This window comes from Amphibalanus amphitrite, unplaced genomic scaffold (assembly GCF_019059575.1).
Source record: "Amphibalanus amphitrite isolate SeventyFive unplaced genomic scaffold, NRLGWU_Aamphi_draft 000701F_arrow, whole genome shotgun sequence".
Taxonomy (NCBI): Eukaryota; Metazoa; Arthropoda; class Thecostraca; order Balanomorpha; family Balanidae; genus Amphibalanus; species Amphibalanus amphitrite.
Genome location: NW_024882195.1, coordinates 168,659 through 186,380, shown reverse-complemented (window position 1 = coordinate 186,380; position 17,722 = coordinate 168,659). Strand labels below are relative to the sequence as shown.

Here is a 17,722-nt window from a genome sequence, read left to right as displayed (position 1 = left end):
AGATCGGGTGCCTTTTCCCCCTAGGCCATACGGAGTTCAGCACCGGTTAGCTGTCGACTGAAAAAAAATCAGTCACGTCATCCTTCGACCTACACGAACAACGAAAAAATGCCCTTCATAAGTTCTGTGACGTCAATTCACGCCATAAAAAATCGTGTCGCTGGCGACCTGTGTGCCTCAGCGGCATGACTGCAGCGATTTCTGAATGGTGTTCGGTTCGCGCTTACATTTACAAAGACACTGCAGTATCCGGTGGCGGCACTTGTGACATGCGCAGAGCCGCCGATAACCATTCAACAGAGAAAGGCTGTGCTGAGTCGTGGACCAGCTTGGCGAGCCTGTAACAGCTCAGCTCAACACATCCGAAAAATAGTTGGTCATGGTGAAACAACCTCTGCACTCTGCAGCGTCAGCCCAACTTTGACAGCAAAATCAGCTGATATGCCAAAACAGACGTGTACCTAAACGCATCGCGTGCAGAAACCATGTGTAAATGCAGCACGCGCAGAAAAACGTGCAACGCACAGCTCAAGCAGATTGCAATGCTCCTGCAGCTGCGCGTATTGCGCGTCATCTATGAGTCGTCGTTGGAAACTCGAGTATAAAATGTCTCTTGTAGGTGGCGGCCTGGCCAGAGGCTCGGCTCAGCTCTGAGAACAAGATGCGGCTCGTCGCCCTGGTGGTCACAGCGGCCCTTGCCGCCACTGACGGCGCTGGTAAGTGTAGACACCCGAGCGGTGGCCTAGTAAACCGCAGCAGGTCACCAGCCAACTCTGATGACCCGGCGACCCGTGGTTGACCGGCGCGGCGTTGGAGGGGTAGCATGATGTCCAGCACAGGGTGGGCCCTGACCAACTTTGACCAGAGGCCAGTTTCACCAATAAAAAACAGACGGCTGCGATTATTTTTTGACAAAACGATAGTCTCAAAATGTCATTTGCTGCTGAAAATACTAATCGCTGACTTGAAAAATGTAATAACTTAGCTTTCAAGCGCTATATTATTTGGTCAGCAATTACTTTTTCCACCGGTAAATAGGATTTATAGGCTATCGTTTTGTCAAAAATAATCGCAGCCGTCTGTTTTTTTTTATTGGTGAAACTGGCCTCAGCTATGCTATTATATGACATATGTCTGTCGTGTCACATATGCGCTGGATTTCGGCTATTTCTTAGGAAGTAGGAGCAGATGACACAAACAAAGCAACGTCAGAGGCGGCAGCATCTTTCACTCCCCATACAACACACCAACCAGACCCAACACAAACACAACCACAAAAAAACACACAAATAAAACACATGCTCCGCCTATAAAAAAACACAACCATGCCGACCAGCCGAAACGGCCTGATCAGGCCGAGCGTCCGACGCTCAACTTTGGCCTGAACGCCTGATTGGGCCTGATCTGGCCTGATCTGGCCTGATGTGGCCTGAAGCAGCTTCATAGTGGGAACCGGGCTTAAGAAGGAACCCCAGTCGCTCGTGGTTCCCCACCGCAATAGATATCTGTAAGACACTTTCAATGCCCCCCCCCCCCACGGCCGCGTCCCATGGCCAGCCCAGCAGGGCCCCTGCGATTGGCTCCAGTGAAAAAACTGCACCCACAGCTCAGTAGGGCTTCTGCGAGTGTCTCCAGTGTAAAAAAGAAACTGCACTATTCATGACTTCCGCATGACTGCCGCAAAGAAACAGCATGACTTCCGCGAGTGCGTCCAGTATAATAACTGCACCTATAGCCCAGTAAGACTCCTGTGAGTGCTTCCAACTGCACCCACAGCCCAGCAGGACTCCTGCAAGTGTCTCCAGTGTAACAACTGTACAGTGTACCCACAGCTCAGTAGGGCTTCTGCGAGTGCCTCCAGTGTAATGACTGCATGACCCACAGCCCAGCAGGACTCCTGTGAGTGTCTCCAGTGGACTCCGTGGGTGAACGCCGACCAGGTGGACTCGGACGGCGGCGACTTTGAGACGCTGGGCTACAACGTCGCCTCGGAGGGCGGCTGGCCGGGCCGGGTGACCCGCCAGCTGGCCCGGCAGGGAGTCGTCTGTAACACTCCCGTCCGGGTGGAGTGCCGTCACGCGCGCTCCCAGAGACCCTGGTTCGAGGCAGAAGATGACACGGTGTTCCCGCGGCGGATCAACTGCGAGCTGAGGGACGGACTCGTCTGCAGAGACTCCGAACAGGCCGACGGACGCTGTCAGGACTATGAGGTAAAGGGACGGGGACTATGAGGTAAAGGGACGGGGACTACGAGGTAAAGGGACGGGGACTATGAGGTAAAGGGACGGGGACTATGAGGTAAAGGGACGGGGACTATGAGGTAAAGGGACTATGAGGTAAAGGGACGGGGACTACGAGGTAAAGGGACGGGGACTATGAGGTAAATGGACGAGGACTACGAGGTAAAGGGGCGGGGTAATACGAGGTAAGGTGGAGGTACTACGAGATACGGGAAGGGGAACACTGGGTGAGTACGGGACGGGAACATTGTCAGGACTACGAGGTAAAGAGGATACTGCTGAGACTACGAGATACGGGAGGATGGGGGAGGCTCCTCGGTTACCAAACGCAATTATCTGAGGAGTTTGATGGGCTATGTAGAACGGGGACCAAAGACTTACTCCATTAGCTCCGCTGTCTTGTACAAGAGATATTAACCTTAATTATGTATTTTACCCCATTTACCCAGACCATTCTGTATCAATATGTAGGCACTGTTACCCCATTACCAGTTTTATTCTGATGCCTATGTCCCTATATGTAGGGAGCAGGGACTGTTTACCCGTTTCACCCCTTTACCCCGCCGTTTGCCTGCTGCAGGTCCGTCTGCTCTGCTGGACGGACATGTGTGACCAGCTGCGCTGGGGCAGTGTTTCCATTACCCCGTTACCCGATTTACCCCGTTACCCCGGCAGGTCCGTCTGCTCTGCTGGACGGACAGGTGCGACCAGCTACGCTGGGGCGAGTGGCTGGACAGGGATAACCCCGGAGGATCCTGTGACTGCGAGCACCCCGGCTGGGCCGACCACCCGGTCCGCAACGTCCCTGCCTGTCCCGACGGTAAGACGGCAACGCGCCCGCCTGTCCCGACGGTAAGACGGCAGCGCGACCGACCGTAAGACGGCAACGTCCCCGACGGTAAGACGGCAACGTACCGACGGTAAGACGACAACGTACCGACGGTAGCACGGTAACGTCCCGACGGTAAGACGGCAACGCGCCCGCCTGTCCCGACGGTAAGACGGCAGCGCGACCGACCGTAAGACGGCAACGCCCCGACGGTAAGACGGCAACGTCCCGACGGTGTCACGGCAACGTCCCGACGGTAGGACGGCGACGCGCCCGCCTGTCCCGACGATAAGACGGCAACGTCCCGACGGTAAGACGACAACGTACCGACGGTAAGACGACAACGTACCGACGTTAAGACGGCAACGTCCCGACGGTAAGACGGCAACGTCTCGACGGTAAGACGGCAACGTCCCGACGGTAGCACGGCAACGCGCCCGCCTGTCCCGACGGTAAGACGACAACGTGCCGACGGTAAAGCGGCAGAGTACCGACGGTAAGACGGTAAGACAGTAACGCGCCCGCCTGTCCCGATGGTAAGACGGCAAGGCACCCGCCTGTCCTGACGGTAAGGCGGCAGCGTCCCGACCATCTAGTCTACAACGCGCCCGCGTGCCACGACGGTAAGACGGCAACGTCCCGGCCCTGGCCCGGCGGTAAAATAGCCGAGACTTCAGTCAGGTGACGTCACTCAGCTGGGCTGGATAACGACATCACTGGAGAGAGTGGCGGTGACGTCACTGGATATGATGGCGGAACGTCACTGGATAGGATGGCGGGGACGTCAATAGATGGTTCGTGGCTTATCTTCCCTTTATTGTTGTGGAATAACGCGTTACAACAAACCGGAAACGAAATGTGAACGTTTCTCCCATATTTTCTTGTGAAAATTTATTAGAATAATTCTTCTATTTTATCCATTTTCTCAGGTGGCAGCCCCCTGGAAGTTGACTGCCGAACTACGGCCGGTATTCATGCCGCACTTAGCTCCAACCGGGCCGTGACCTGCAGCGTGGACGGCGGCTTCAGCTGCTGGAATTCAGCGCAGACTGACGGCACCAGCTGTCTCGACTACAAGGTCCGCTACCTGTGCGGAAACCCGGCACCCTGAGAGCGCCGCCGATCTAATGACGTCACTGAAAATCCACTACGCGATCGGTCGATACGTCGGTGGTACTGGAAAACGACAGAGCCCATGTCTCTGACTTTGCTTGTTCAGCTCCCTGGACAGCAAAATATGGCACTGATCAGAAACGTTAATTGGCATCTAACGTACCGTGCATGGTATTTATGTTCATCATAACGCAAGCACGTGTTTTACATTCTCTTGGTGAAAGAACAAATGCACGACAGGCTTATTAAGAATTATCTACTTCCGGCCTGCCTTTGGGAGATATGGTATATTGTTCTGTTTCTGCGTTTACGGTTGATCTGTCACAAAAAAACTCTGTTTTATTACCGCTGTTGGTCTTTTTTGGCGTGTGTGCGGTGCGGTGTGTGCAGAAATATATAAAGCATTTCCGGTGAAGTCTCTTCCCCCAGCCGTTTGGCCACAGCCCACAACCAAAAGTGCCGATCGGAGCTAGGATCTTCCGGATTTTGTCCAATGTCCGATCGGAATACAGCCTGATTTGGCGTCACTTGTCTGCACAAAATCGGGAAAATCACGTATCACACTCAAACATTATTAACCTTCGCCCCAGTGGCCAGTGTGTGTGTGTGTGTGGGGGGGGGGGGGCATATGTTACCACCCTGTCGCGTTTTTTTGCGTGTGAATAAAAAACTGCGGCGCCGTAGCAAGCTTGCTGTACAGTCTGTCTTGAAAGTACCGCAGCATGGCGGGGTGGCGCTGGTGATCCGGCGCGGCGGAGGGCGGTCAGGTTTGAGGGCCACTGAATCGCCTGACCCTTGGGGAAGGGAGGGGAGGGAGGGAGGAGAGGGGTGGGCGCGAGTAAGCGGGCTCTCGGTGCTACCAGTGCGGCAGACAAGGCGCTCTTTTATGAATACGTTATACAGAGACACCAGCTAAGCGTAGTAATTCTCTTCCTGACATGAAGTTTTGATAAGTGGGAAGTGAAGCTTCCCTTTCGAGCCTCACATGTGTTTCACATGTAATCCGGCCAGAGGGCAGCGTGTGCGGTCTCCGTCGTTTCGCTCAGATTAAGCAAGGGCTTCCAGAAAGTTGTGTGCGTGGTTACGAAACACATTGACTGGTAACTAATTTTAATATTGCCAGTATTGGCCGCTTTGTAGCGTCTACTGATGGAAATGGTCCGTACTCCGTAGGAACCCGCCTTACAGCCGTTCGGCTCCTGATCTGACATATGAAATGATCAGGTCGGCGGCTCCTGATCGGACATGTGAAATGATCAGGTCGGCCCTGATCATTTCGCCTGCAGGGACATGATAGTGCCAATCACAAAATGCCTGGAAACGGATAATATGCGCTGACATGCATGGAATCGGCATATTGGCCTGACATGGTATCGAGAAGAGGTTACAGGTCAAAGGCTATTGGGTTCAGGGTCATTATATTTTTAGGAAAGATAAAGCATTGATCAATTCCGGGATATTGAAAGTTTTGCCGTGGTCGGTCGGTCGGTCGGTCGGTCGGTCGCTTTTTACGCGAGTTATTCGTGAAGAAGCTGTGAGGGACGCATCGGTTCGACCTCCTCCTGTAAGTGTGAAGGTTAAGAGCTCAGGTCAACCGGTGACCTCTCGAGCATTCTTCAGTGCCGGCGAGCATTATAACTTTTCCTGAGGCTAGGACACTATAACGTAACCTAAGTGACCCGACCTTGAAGATCTGGGTCTGATTCATTCCGCCATCACAAGTGTTTAAAAAAGATGCAATATCAGATATGGGTGGAGGGATGTTGCAGCCCCCCCCCCCAATGCAGCAGTGTGCAGAGAGCCTGCTTTGTTAAGTGATAAATCTAGCCAGCTACTTTGAAGCTGAAAGTACCTATAAAGAAAAAGGGTTCTGAGTCGCCACGGCGCTGTTCCCACCGCAACTCCAAATCTGACTTCGGCCTGCTGATCGGCTCCGACTCCGACTCTGGCTCCGGACCAGTGCACTGCCATAAGCATAAACGTATCACTTGCAGGCACGGGGATTGACGCAACTCCTCCGGACTGCTTTGGTAGCTATTATAGTAGACTCTGCAACATTTGTTGGAGTCTGCTAACATTTTCAGCATCATGGAGGGGGAGGGAGAGAGAGAGAGAGAGAGAGAGAGAGAGAGAGAGAGAGAGAGAGAGAGAGAGAGAGAGAGAGAGAGAGAGAGAGAGAGAGAGAGAGAGAGAGAGAGAGAGAGAGAGAGAGAGAGAGAGAGAGGAGAGAGAGAGAGAGGAGTTTTGATAGATCGTTAAACGAATAAAATTCACACCAAACAGCCTCGTATGATCTCAACTATCATCTTGAACTGAACAATGAACAGTGAGCACTCAGGAACTGAAAGATTAATATGTCGCTACATTAATATGTCGCTATGTCGCTACCCATAATCTCAGTGACCTTCCGCATAAATCTGCATGCTTCGTGTTTGGTATACGATTATTAAAGTCATCGTATCCTCTACCTGGAAGTAGGCGCTACGAACATTTTCTTGGCCAGTCGATCGTAAAATGCAAATATTTGCCTATAACTTATATGGATAGGAAACAAAGGAGTATAATGTGTTAGTTATTTTATGATGTTTTTATGTAGCAGCCATTGACCTTCTATAGTATGAATGGTACGAAACGTTTTTTTTTCTTTTAGCATGATAATGATTATACTTGTAATAAGGTGGAATCTTTGGCACATAAATAAAGACAAAAAACACCCAAGTGTAGGGGAGAGCGGGGCCAGTTGAACCACTTTTTATATATTGACATGCACAGCGAGATCTAGTTGTCATATCGAAAAATGCACAATGCCATGAAAAAATATGCTCTTTTGGCTTTATTTAAAGATATGTAAAATTATGTTTCAAACATATTTTGCTGCCAAACGCATGCTTATAAAACAGCTCTACGCCCGTTTCAAATGACCCCGATGCGAGGGTCAATTGAACCAGCCCATGGGGTCAATTGCACCTATCCTTAACAATGGGATGTTTTCCTCTTTAAGGCCACTTTCTTAAGGAGATATTTTGTCCGGTTTACTTTTCCAAATGCTACATTCAATAGGTCGATGGAAAGTTAAAAGTGCAAAGTTCCTCATAATAGGTGACATAAAGTACATAGACTATGGTAAAATGGGCGGATGAGAAAAATGAGAAATATCTCAGGCTATAGTGTGCTTTCAAGCAAAAGGCTGGAGAAAAAGGGGTCAAAATTGAGCTCTATTAAACTACTATTTCAGTTTAAAAGCTCGTTTCAAAGGTGGACTATTTCCTTTAATGTTTACAGCCCCTGAACAATAACCATTGCAAAGGTCACCGCGGGGTCCATTGAAACGGCTTGTGGCCCTGTTTCAACTGACCCTCAGAGAAGCGTTTCAATTGACCCCATCCGCTCCCGCCATCTCGCACGCGCCGTAAAGCACATGTCAAACGAGCTGGAGGGACGGCATCATGCTGAATGAAGGGCCAAATAAGGTGTTATTCCGGAGCCAGGAGTTCTTTTTTTTTCAGCAAACAAAGGTATATGAGATATCACAAAATATTCATAAAAACGATTTCTACCAAACGCCCCTCAAAAACACAAAAACAAGTGTCAAATCAAAATTACCGTCCGTTTGCCGCCCAAACGCCGTTGACAAAGGAAGTGGTCGAGCGCGGATGCGCAGTGGTGTCGGCAACGCCATATGTTGCATATTGTTGAAAATAAAGCCATGTTTCATCTGACCCCGTGTTTCAACTGGCCCCGCTCTCCCCTAGGATTTGCTTTGGCTTCCTTTAGTTTATCCCTCGCCGGCACAGGCCATTTTGAGTCCTTCGACGGCACAAGGGGGGGGGGGGGTTGGTACGACCCCCCCGCGTTTGGCCCCTGATCGAGCTAGAGCTTCGCGGAAAAAACGAGCGTGATGCCCGTCACGAGAGGAAGCCGATGATACCCAATTTTAAGGTCCTAGGTCATTGGGTGACCTTCCAGGTCAGGTCAATGACCCGAAAACCGGGAAAATCGGGACCTGTTAGAAAGTCGTAAAGTGTGGCTGCTATGTGGTTTTCCGGGGTGCTGATCACGAATATCGTGTTAGTTTTGATCATAGATGATGTCTTTAAGCATTTAGACCAGGTCGGGTCAGGTCAGGTCAGGTCAACCGGTAGGGGTTGTGACGGGTATTCGTAATACGTGTCAACCGCCTCTGACAGCTTCGTAACATGTTACGAAGGCACCAAAACTACTTCGTAAATGTTCAAATGGTTGCTAAATTCGAATTCAGCTCCAAAAACTAGCCTAGAAACATGTAAAACTCGAAAAAGTAAACCGAGGTCACCCGAGGTCACCAAAGGTCAATGACCTGACCTGACCTTCAGGTGACCTTGACACCCACCCTAATGCATGGGAGCAACATCAAATCACATGTTTGAACATTTGAAACTACGAAAAGCTTGCAAACGCGCGGCTAATGCGAGCCGACATGCGCCGAACCGCGATTTCGGCCAAACATGGTCACAGAAAAGAGGTCACAGGTCAAAGGTCATTAGGGTCAGGGTCATGAAATTTTCAGGGTAGGTGTAAAATTGATCAATGCGAGGGTACTGAAAGTTTCGTCGCGATCGGCCGCTTTTTACGCGAGTTATTCGCGAAAAACCTTAGGGGGGGTTGCATCAACCCCCCCCCCCCTGTGCCGGCGAGGGTTATGAGCAAAAGGTTACCATTCCATCTTACTTCCATTAGCTTTCTCTTAAATACTATTGTGCTTCAATCTCAACAAGGGTGGTGAGAACGGGAGTTCTTTTTTATCTCGCATAAATAAATACGCAACAAATTACTTTATGCTAAGTTATGGATCAATCGATCAGATCTAAACTCCATCGAGATTTTCGACAAAACTACTGCGTTGACATTGTTCTATGTTGTTATTCATATTATTATTTAGTTTTTTTTTTAATTCTGTTCCGTTCCATGACCGTAAATTATTGTTCAATATGTGTCATGTTCTGATAACAATGCGAGCAGTCGCGCTCATCCTTTAGATTGGCTACGTCTGTCTTTTCGTGACTTCGTCTAGAATAAAACGGTTCCAAGGGTGATCCGGTCACCGAGAGATCGGCGGTCAAGTTCTCCACTCGTGCTCGCGGACGGCCCGTGCCCCCGGGCGACAGGCGCCGCAGCGGGGTGGAAAGAGTAAGGGAGAGCGGCACCCCACGCGACCTGCCCGGTCACTCTCTCCTGGCTCACTGCCGTCACGTGATCTGGGGCTCTCAAACCACCGAGCTCCCGACCTTTAGTTCGCCGGGCGGCCGCAGCCCATGCTGCGGTACTTTCAAGACAGACTGTACATCAATTTTTGACAATGTGTGAAATTTTTGACCCCAGTTAATGTCAGGTCAGGTCACCAGGTCATGTTAGCCCGCGCATGACTGGGGGGGGGCTCTACAGAGCCCCCTCACGTTTTTCGGCAATATCTTCTAAACAGTTTGACGGATCAACACGAAACTTGCGGTACCCTCAGCGGCATCAATTTGACACCTTGTGTTAACCCGCGCCCTGATTGGGGTAGTTTTTGGCCCCACTGTGGTGTTTCTTAAATAGCGAAAAAACGGCGACGCGCAGCGCCGCCAAACTTTCAGCACATTCATGGGCATCAATTTGACACGTTCACACAAAATTTCAAGTCACAGATCACCTTGAGTCAGGAGTTATTGAGGTCAAACTGAGGTCATATTCGAGTAAAAGTGAGCAAAAAGCATGACATCTTGAAACGCTCATCAAATCTACAGTTAACAAGCAATTTTAAAGTTCTTTATGTGGTCGTGTAGAGAAAAGACGGCGCTACAAAACTACTATCTGGGATTTTCAAAATTTTGAGATTTCCATCCCCAAAAAAGGTTTTTTATTAGAAAAACTCAAAAAATCCCTTCTGATCAATCTAAAGCGTAAAAATTTAGATGCCTAATAAAACTGTAGCAAAAAAACTTTTTTGAGGAAAATGGTAGGTATCCCCAAGATGACTTTACTAATGGAAGGCATACCTATTGATGTCCATAAAGGTACCTAGCTTCGTATTCGTACCTATTCGGATTCAGATTCAAGTAATGATTTCGCTCAAATTGGTATACAGATAGCCCATGGCACGCTGAGTTCGAAAATGGTGACCTTTTTTCCTAGGTCAAACTGTTGGACCTTAAAAGTTCAAAATACTGCGCACTCTGTAGAATATTTGTTTATGGTCCGACTTTAAAAAGTGTCGCCCACCAGCGTGTTCATCTCATCGAGAGGAAGTAGCACATTAACCCGGCACCGCCTGGGCTATCTCCGTACCCACGACAGCCTGGGGGGGGGGGGGGGGTCGGATCCGACCCCCCCCCCCCTGTTATCTCGAGAACCAATGGTCGTATCGAGCCCCGCGAGGCGGCGTTCGAAAGGTCTCTACGAGACCTTCCCTAAGCACTCTTAAGATTTTAAGATTGAGGTCAACTTTCGGGTCAAGGTCAGGTCAAAGGTCAAATTCAGGGGTTTTGCATGATTAGGCTTACGGACAGCGGAATCGATAGCTGCTACTCGAAACTCACCAAAAATGACCTCAAAGGCCTAGTGAAGGTACCATGTGCGTATAGGGGTCATACTAAGCACGGGTCAAGGTCAGGTCAGGTCACGAAAGGTCACGGTTTTCAATTTCTGATACATGGGCGTGCGACACATGTTTTATGGCTTATTTTTCACGCCGAATCCGATGGTAATGGTTATATGTGACCCCAAGTCACTGTGCTGGTGATAAGTGTGCATTGAAAGCATAAAAAATCGTTTATACCATACATAAATAAACGAGGGCTAAGAAAAAAAGTCAATTTTTCAACTTTTTATTTTTGACATAAAAATACACTTTTCTAGACGAGCTTTGTCCCAGGAATCTAGTGGTGCCATTTGTTTTCACATGCGATGTTCAGAAGTGCCTCTAATTCACGAAAATGCTTATGACGTCACCATGCCCTATGCATGTTGGAGCTATTTTTTACAATTTGGGGGTCAAAAATCCAGATAGAAAGTTGAAATTTGGGGCATCTAATGTTCTAATAGAGCTCTACAACATATATTCCGGTATTTTGGAAATTCCCAAAATGTTGGATTTTATTAGCTGTTTTCCAAAAAATATAGTTTTTTGAATTTTTAGGGGTGAAAAACGCATTTTATGGAAAATCGGAGATAGCCATTTTAAAGAACTCGTTGATTTGCGTCTTTTCATGTCCTTAATTTGCAATTTGCTTTAAACCCTGATTTTTGGCGATTTTTTAAACATTTACCACTTTTTGACTAAAAACGCCATGTAGTTACATCACTAAAATCGATATATCTCAAAAAAATTTGGAAATTTTTTCTTAAAAATTGCACAGGAGACGTCAAATTGATGGGGGAGAAGGTATGCCAAGTTTCAAGTAGATAGCGAAAGTGGTTCATGACTTATTCAAGAAAAACGGAGGGGGGGGGGGTCGGATCCGACCCCCCCAGGCGGTCGCGGGTTAACCCGCGCTTGACGGGGGGGAGGGGGCTTTACAGAGCCCCTCTCCCGTTTTCGGCAATATCTTCTAAACCGTGTCATGAATCAACACGAAACTTGCAGTACCCTCAGCGGCATCAATTTGACACCTTGTGGTAAAATTTCAACTTTCCAGCTACCATAGTGTGGCCGGAAATGACGTCAGAGTGACGTCATTTCGGCCGATTTTGATGCAAAATATTGAATTACGGCAAACGCTCTCAAGAGCTTAGTTTTAAAGCTAGGTCCAATTTATTTGCAGCAGTGGACTCAAAATACACGTAGAGTATCAAACTGCTATCTCAAATTTTCGAAATTTTGAACCTTTTGAAAAATATATGTTTTTACAATTACAAAAATAGGCAATAGGTATTGATTTTCTCAGAAGGTTTTTGATTTTTCTTTATAAATGTGATAGAACACACACTGATAAACTACTCTAGCAAGTTTTAGCCCAATATATTCAAAAATAGCCAAGTTATTTGCATTATTGTCAAAAATTTACAATTATACCTATAGGCAGACATGTGCGTGGATCCGAAAAAAGGATCTGGGATCTGATCCCACGGGTCCTGATCTCAGATCCGTCGGGATCATAGATCCAGTCCCTAATTTTATCGACAGATCCGTAGGGATCTAGATCCGAGTCTAATATTTTTGCTTAAGATCCAGTGAGATCATAGAACCTCATTTATTTATTGTCAACACAGAAATCCCAAGAAAATCGCTTGTTGCAACTCACAAGCATTCTTATTTAGTGATTTATGTGATAGCACATCATAAGCCATAGTTTTATGGCACTTATTGACATAGAAACACTTGCAAACTTGGTTTAAAATAATGTGCATGATGGGATCCACTCAGATCATGGAACCATGTTCTTGGTTTATCATCAGATCCTGAGAGACCATAGATCCAGGATAAATTTTCACACCGGATCCGGTGGGATCATAGATCCGAACCTGCAATTTGCTTCGAGATCCACTGAGATCATAGATCCATCACTCGGATCCATGCACATGTCTGCCTATAGGTATTGTTCAAAACCATTTCTCAGTACGTTTTTGACATCGAACAGCAGTATAGATGACACCATCGTGTTTCTGAGCTCAAACTGCATCTGATAGGCACCTTTTTGTTGAAAAATTCATTTTCAAAATTTGACCTTTTCTGACCTGAAATTGACCTGAACTCCGGTAAATTCAGCTGAAAGTGACCTCAAATGACACAGACGACATCATTTTCGAAATCTAAGTGTAAAATTGACCATAAAACATGCGTCACGTGACCGATACATGATATCCAATTCACGTGACCTAGGTGACCTGGCCTTGACCTGAAAAATTCGAAGTAAAAGTTCGGTACCATCAGGGTATCTAAGGCATAAATCAAGGAGTGCGTACCTAAACCAAAAATGAGCCTGATCGTACTTGTCAGCCGGCGGCCAGAGCCTAAATTGTAAACAAGCAAAAATGCCGATAGTTTTTACTTTGACCTGACCTGTGACGTTATCGGTGACCTCGAGGTAAATATAAATAGGTTTCACTCGACAGTTTTTGCAGCACTATCAGACACCGTTTGAATTTTGACGATCAGCCCAGTGTTTCGGAGATAAGAGGGGGTGGGCTCTGGAGCAAGATTCCTTTACTACTAGAGCCCCCTTCCCCTCAGTCACCTGCGGAAAATACCCCAGTCCCCAGTCATGCGCGGGTTAAAAAATCCGAGATCAAGGTCAAGGTCAAGGTCAACTTAAAAGACGCGACGCCGTACTCTTTAACCCGCGCCCGGCTGGGGGTCCTGGATTTCCACGCCCTGCTGGGGGAGGGGGGGTGTTTTAACCCCCCCTTTCAACTCGGCTCCTGGGCCAAGTAGCGATACGCGGAAGGCGGCGTTCGAAAGAGCGTCAAAAATAATGACGAAATCACTTCGGTCAATTTTTTGGTCAGGTCAAAGGTCAGGTCACCAGAGGTCATTGAAGGCAAAATTTCGCCGATTTCCAGGTCGAATGTCGACAATTTCCAAGAAGCCAACGCATAACTCGGGAACCAATAGAGCTACAGCGCCGCGGAAAAGCGCATTCGATAGCCCTATTAACGCCCTTTCTGAGTAATCCTCTCAGATTTGACCTAACGTTGATGGTTTTGCCTGCAGGGGGCAAAAACTGCAAAAATAGCCGATTTTTTTCGGAAACAGTTTTTCTGCAATAACTTTTGAACCAAGCATTGTACGAGCTTATTTTTACCGGCATCGTGTTCCTCTCGTCAAGACGCATCGAATGAACTATAACTTAACCTTGAAAGGTCAACTTGAAAATTTGACCTCAGGTCAAGGTCATGACCTGACCTGACCGGAAAGGGTCATGTTGCATATCAGTCGATCCGTATCGTCGAGCTGAGCACATCTAAGGCGTTTTCACCGCTCTAGCATGCCTCTATCAAAAGTTATTTGCGAAAAACTGTTAGATACCATTCGTGACCTAAGATGACCTCAGGGCATAAACAGGGGTCACGGACACCATTTTCATGTTCAGTGTGTCTAAACCACTTGTAATTCAGTGTTTGGGAGTGTTTATAATGTCTTTCGTTTAAAAGAGGCGCATTTCAATTTTCTCCCAGACTTATAATGGGGAGGTCGCAAAATTGACCTGACCTTAGGTCATCGATATCAAAATTCTGAGATATACATTTCGTACATGCTATTGCTCTTAGCAATCGCTGAAAGTTTCAAAGCGATCGGTCACTCGGTGTAGCTATGACAGACATTGAAACTTTTTATGAGGTGAGGTCACTTCAGGTGACCTGGTGACCTGACCTTGAATGACCTTGGTCTGAAATTTTCACAACATGTGTAGAATTGATGTATGATAAGGTGTACCAAAAACGGCGGCGCTCCGCGCCGCCGTTTGTGAGATATTCGCGAAAAACCACAAGGGGGGGGGGGGGTGTTCAAACACCCCCCCCCAGCAGGGCGCGGTTTAAAGTGACCTGGACCTTGACCTACGACCTTGACCTCGCATCTTTTTTGAATGAGCTCAGTAGACATGTGCATGGATCCGAGTAATGGATCTATGATCTCAGTGGATCTCGAGGCAAATTGTAGGTTCGGATCTATGATCCTACCGAATCCGGCGTGAAAAATTGTCCTGGATCTATGATCTCACAGGATCTGACGATAAACCAAAAGCATGGATCTATGATCTGAGTGGATCCCACCATGAACAACATTTGAAACCAGGTTTCCAAGTGTTTCTATGTCAATAAGTGCCATAAAACTATGGATTATGACGTGTTATCACATAAAAGCACTAAATAAGAACGTTTGTGAGTTACAACGAGTGATCTTTTGGGATTTCTGTGTTGACCAAAAATAAATGAGGATCTATGATCCCACTGGATCTCAAGCAAAAATACTAGACTCGGATCTATGATCCCTACGGATCTCTCGATAAATTAAAGAGCTGGATCTATGATCCCGACGAATCCGAGATCAGGATCCGTGGGATCAGATCCCAGATCCATTTTCTCGGATCCATGCACATGTCTGGAGCTCAGACTTCAGAGCTACTGCCTTTCGGTGAGACGCCAACACAGTGGTGGCCGAAATTTTCCAATATCTCCAAAAAAGAAGATTTTAGAGGGCACGGTAGCTTTTAAAGTGACCTTGACCTTGGCTCATGACCATCAAGATTACTTTACTACGATGACCATCATAGCCGCGTTCGCAACGTGACTTAAGGCACGCAGCTTATTAAGCTACCTAGGTGGCTAACACCGGGTTCACACCTGGCAACACCTTACGATTGTCGCCGTTGTCAGGCAAGCACACTGCTTCATAGCAGTTCTTAGCCGGTGTGACTTAGTCCTTATCTGGCATCCCACGATGCCACGTTAGCCACCTCCGCCGGAGGTAGCTTAGCTAGCTGCCTCGGTCTTCGGGAAAATTCAGATTGCTTACAGTTTCACTCACTCGGCACCTTTTTATTTTGTTGGCACTTATTCCGCACTAAATCGATAGAAAATAGAGTGAGGGAAACCTGATGCGTCAAAATTACATTCGTGCTGTGTTTGTGGACTGCTTTTCAAGCTGTTGTGTTGTATTGTGTAATAAGGATTGTTCTTATTTATTTCTAAGTGCTTTTGTTTATCATTTTTATTTGCCTCAATTATTATTGTTCTTTGTGGCAACAATTATTCAACCAGTAGAGGAAGAAAACTTGGGCTGCGCCGCAAGCTGGATGGTGAAGTTGCCTTGATAGGGAAATCGAAATGTTCATAAGTACTTTTTATGGGGACGTATCTACCAAGTTGGGGAGAAGGTGGTTTTAATCAATACAATAGCCGCGTTCGCAACGACACTTAACCCTATTCCTGGCGGGGGGGGGGGGCTCAGGAGCCCCCCCTGAGGTTTTTTGGTTATATCTCCCAAACGCGTTGAGCTAGGAAGCTCAAATTTTCTGACTTTTCCTAAAAGGCTTCTACGCAACATGTCTGAAAATTTTGAGTTGATCTGACCTCAGGTCAGGTCACCAGAGGCGGTTTGGTGACGCTACCTCAGAAAAGTTTGCAATCACGCCAGAGCTAGAGATTTTGACCGATCAATTTCTTCTCTTCAGGGTTTAGTTAGGGTACCAGTATGTGCAATTTGTATATCTCGGAATTTTGATATCGGTGACCTAAGGTCAGGTCAATTTCGCGACCTCCCCATTATAAGTCAATGGGGGAAAAATCAACTCCCTGTTTTTACCACTAAAACGGGTCGGAATGGCCCCATATACCATACATGACTTCATATACGATCAACCTTCACTACCTTGAGGTCTGTTTTGCTGTTGGGCAGCTGTGAGGTCATGTGACGTCATCAAAGGTCACCAAAGGTTTTTGGCCAATAACTCCGTACAGGAACAAGATACAGACGCGTGGATGGTCTCATTGTGTTCAGCTCGTCAAGACGCATCGAATGATATACATGATGACCTCGAGGTCACGTGACCTGAGGTCAACCTTTGACCTTGACCTTTCGAGGTCAACATATATATCATTCGATGCGGATTGACGAGAGGATCATGATGATGCCCTTAGTTTGTTCCTATCTTGACTAATTCGAAAGTTATTCGAGAAAAACTCTCTCCATATCTAGTGCCGCCATTTTGACTTTTTCGACCCCTGTGACGTCATCTTTGACCTGACCTGAAAATGACCCTAGTAAAAATTGTAGATCTTGGCCGTGCGTATCCGATGCCGTTTACCGCTTGTCGCTATCTTGCTTCGTTCTCGAGATCTCAGGGGGGGCCGAATCGGCCCCCCCCCCCGCCAGTTTCTTGTCCCGGCGGAGCCCGCCAGGAATAGGGTTAAGGCACGCAGCTTAATAAGCTACCTAGGTAGCTAGCTAAGCTATCTTTGGTAGGAGAGCGTATAGTAGACACGAGGAGGCGTCTAGTTTGAACTATAATAATTCGAAATATTGGAAATTATAGGGCAGTTTTGCGGTAAATACATAATATTATGCACTATTACTTAATGGAAATTGTTGTTGAAGCATGCTGTAAGTCAATAGTCCAAAATAACTTAAAAAATGTATTCATCCGGTTGTACCAAATTGTCTACCATAAAATATCCCAAATACGCCGCGGGAAGGCAGTAGTGGCTGTGATGAGGTGCAATTCGATGTCTTCTTTTATTTATTGTGTTAGAACCAGTGTCTTGAGTGTTGCTCCAGCTATTTGATGTGTACATATTTGTGAATTATATTAATTTATCGCAAATTGTCGCAAAAAAGGAAACGGAGTTTTCCTGGGCCCTGATCGGCGGCCGGCTAGTACTCTTGCCCGCGCTCACATACGTGCACGTTACCCCGGCAACGGGCTATTGACCAATGAGAAGCGAGAAAAGTGTTACGTCACTGCGATTTTTCATATACCTGTGCCCCCCGGACGTGACGTAGTGTGCTCGCGCGCGTGCAGGGTCTCTGCGATCGAAAAAGAGCGCTAGCAGCGCGCCACTCGACGCCGCAATTGTCAAAAGCGGC

The 17,722-nt window shown here is 47.4% G+C and overlaps 1 protein-coding gene across 1 annotated transcript; it reads left to right on the top strand.

Moving 5' to 3' along the window:
- The first annotated feature begins 606 nt into the window (after positions 1–606).
- Positions 607–4,593, top strand: LOC122364827. The gene is made up of 4 exons (XM_043335587.1): positions 607–716; positions 1,885–2,210; positions 2,916–3,060; positions 3,999–4,593. The coding sequence occupies exons 1-4, from the start codon at positions 662–664 to the stop codon at positions 4,178–4,180; spliced, it is 708 nt and encodes a 235-aa protein (XP_043191522.1). The 5' UTR covers positions 607–661; the 3' UTR covers positions 4,181–4,593.
- The last annotated feature ends 13,129 nt before the right edge of the window (positions 4,594–17,722 follow it).

Coding starts and splice junctions, on each gene's coding strand:
- LOC122364827 (XM_043335587.1), top strand. CDS start 662: ATGCGGCTCGTCGCCCTGGTGGTCACAGCGGCCCTTGCCGCCACTGAC. Junction 717..1,884: donor TGCCGCCACTGACGGCGCTG/GTAAGTGTAGAC, acceptor CATGACCCACAG/CCCAGCAGGACTCCTGTGAG. Junction 3,061..3,998: donor CGTCCCTGCCTGTCCCGACG/GTAAGACGGCAA, acceptor CCATTTTCTCAG/GTGGCAGCCCCCTGGAAGTT.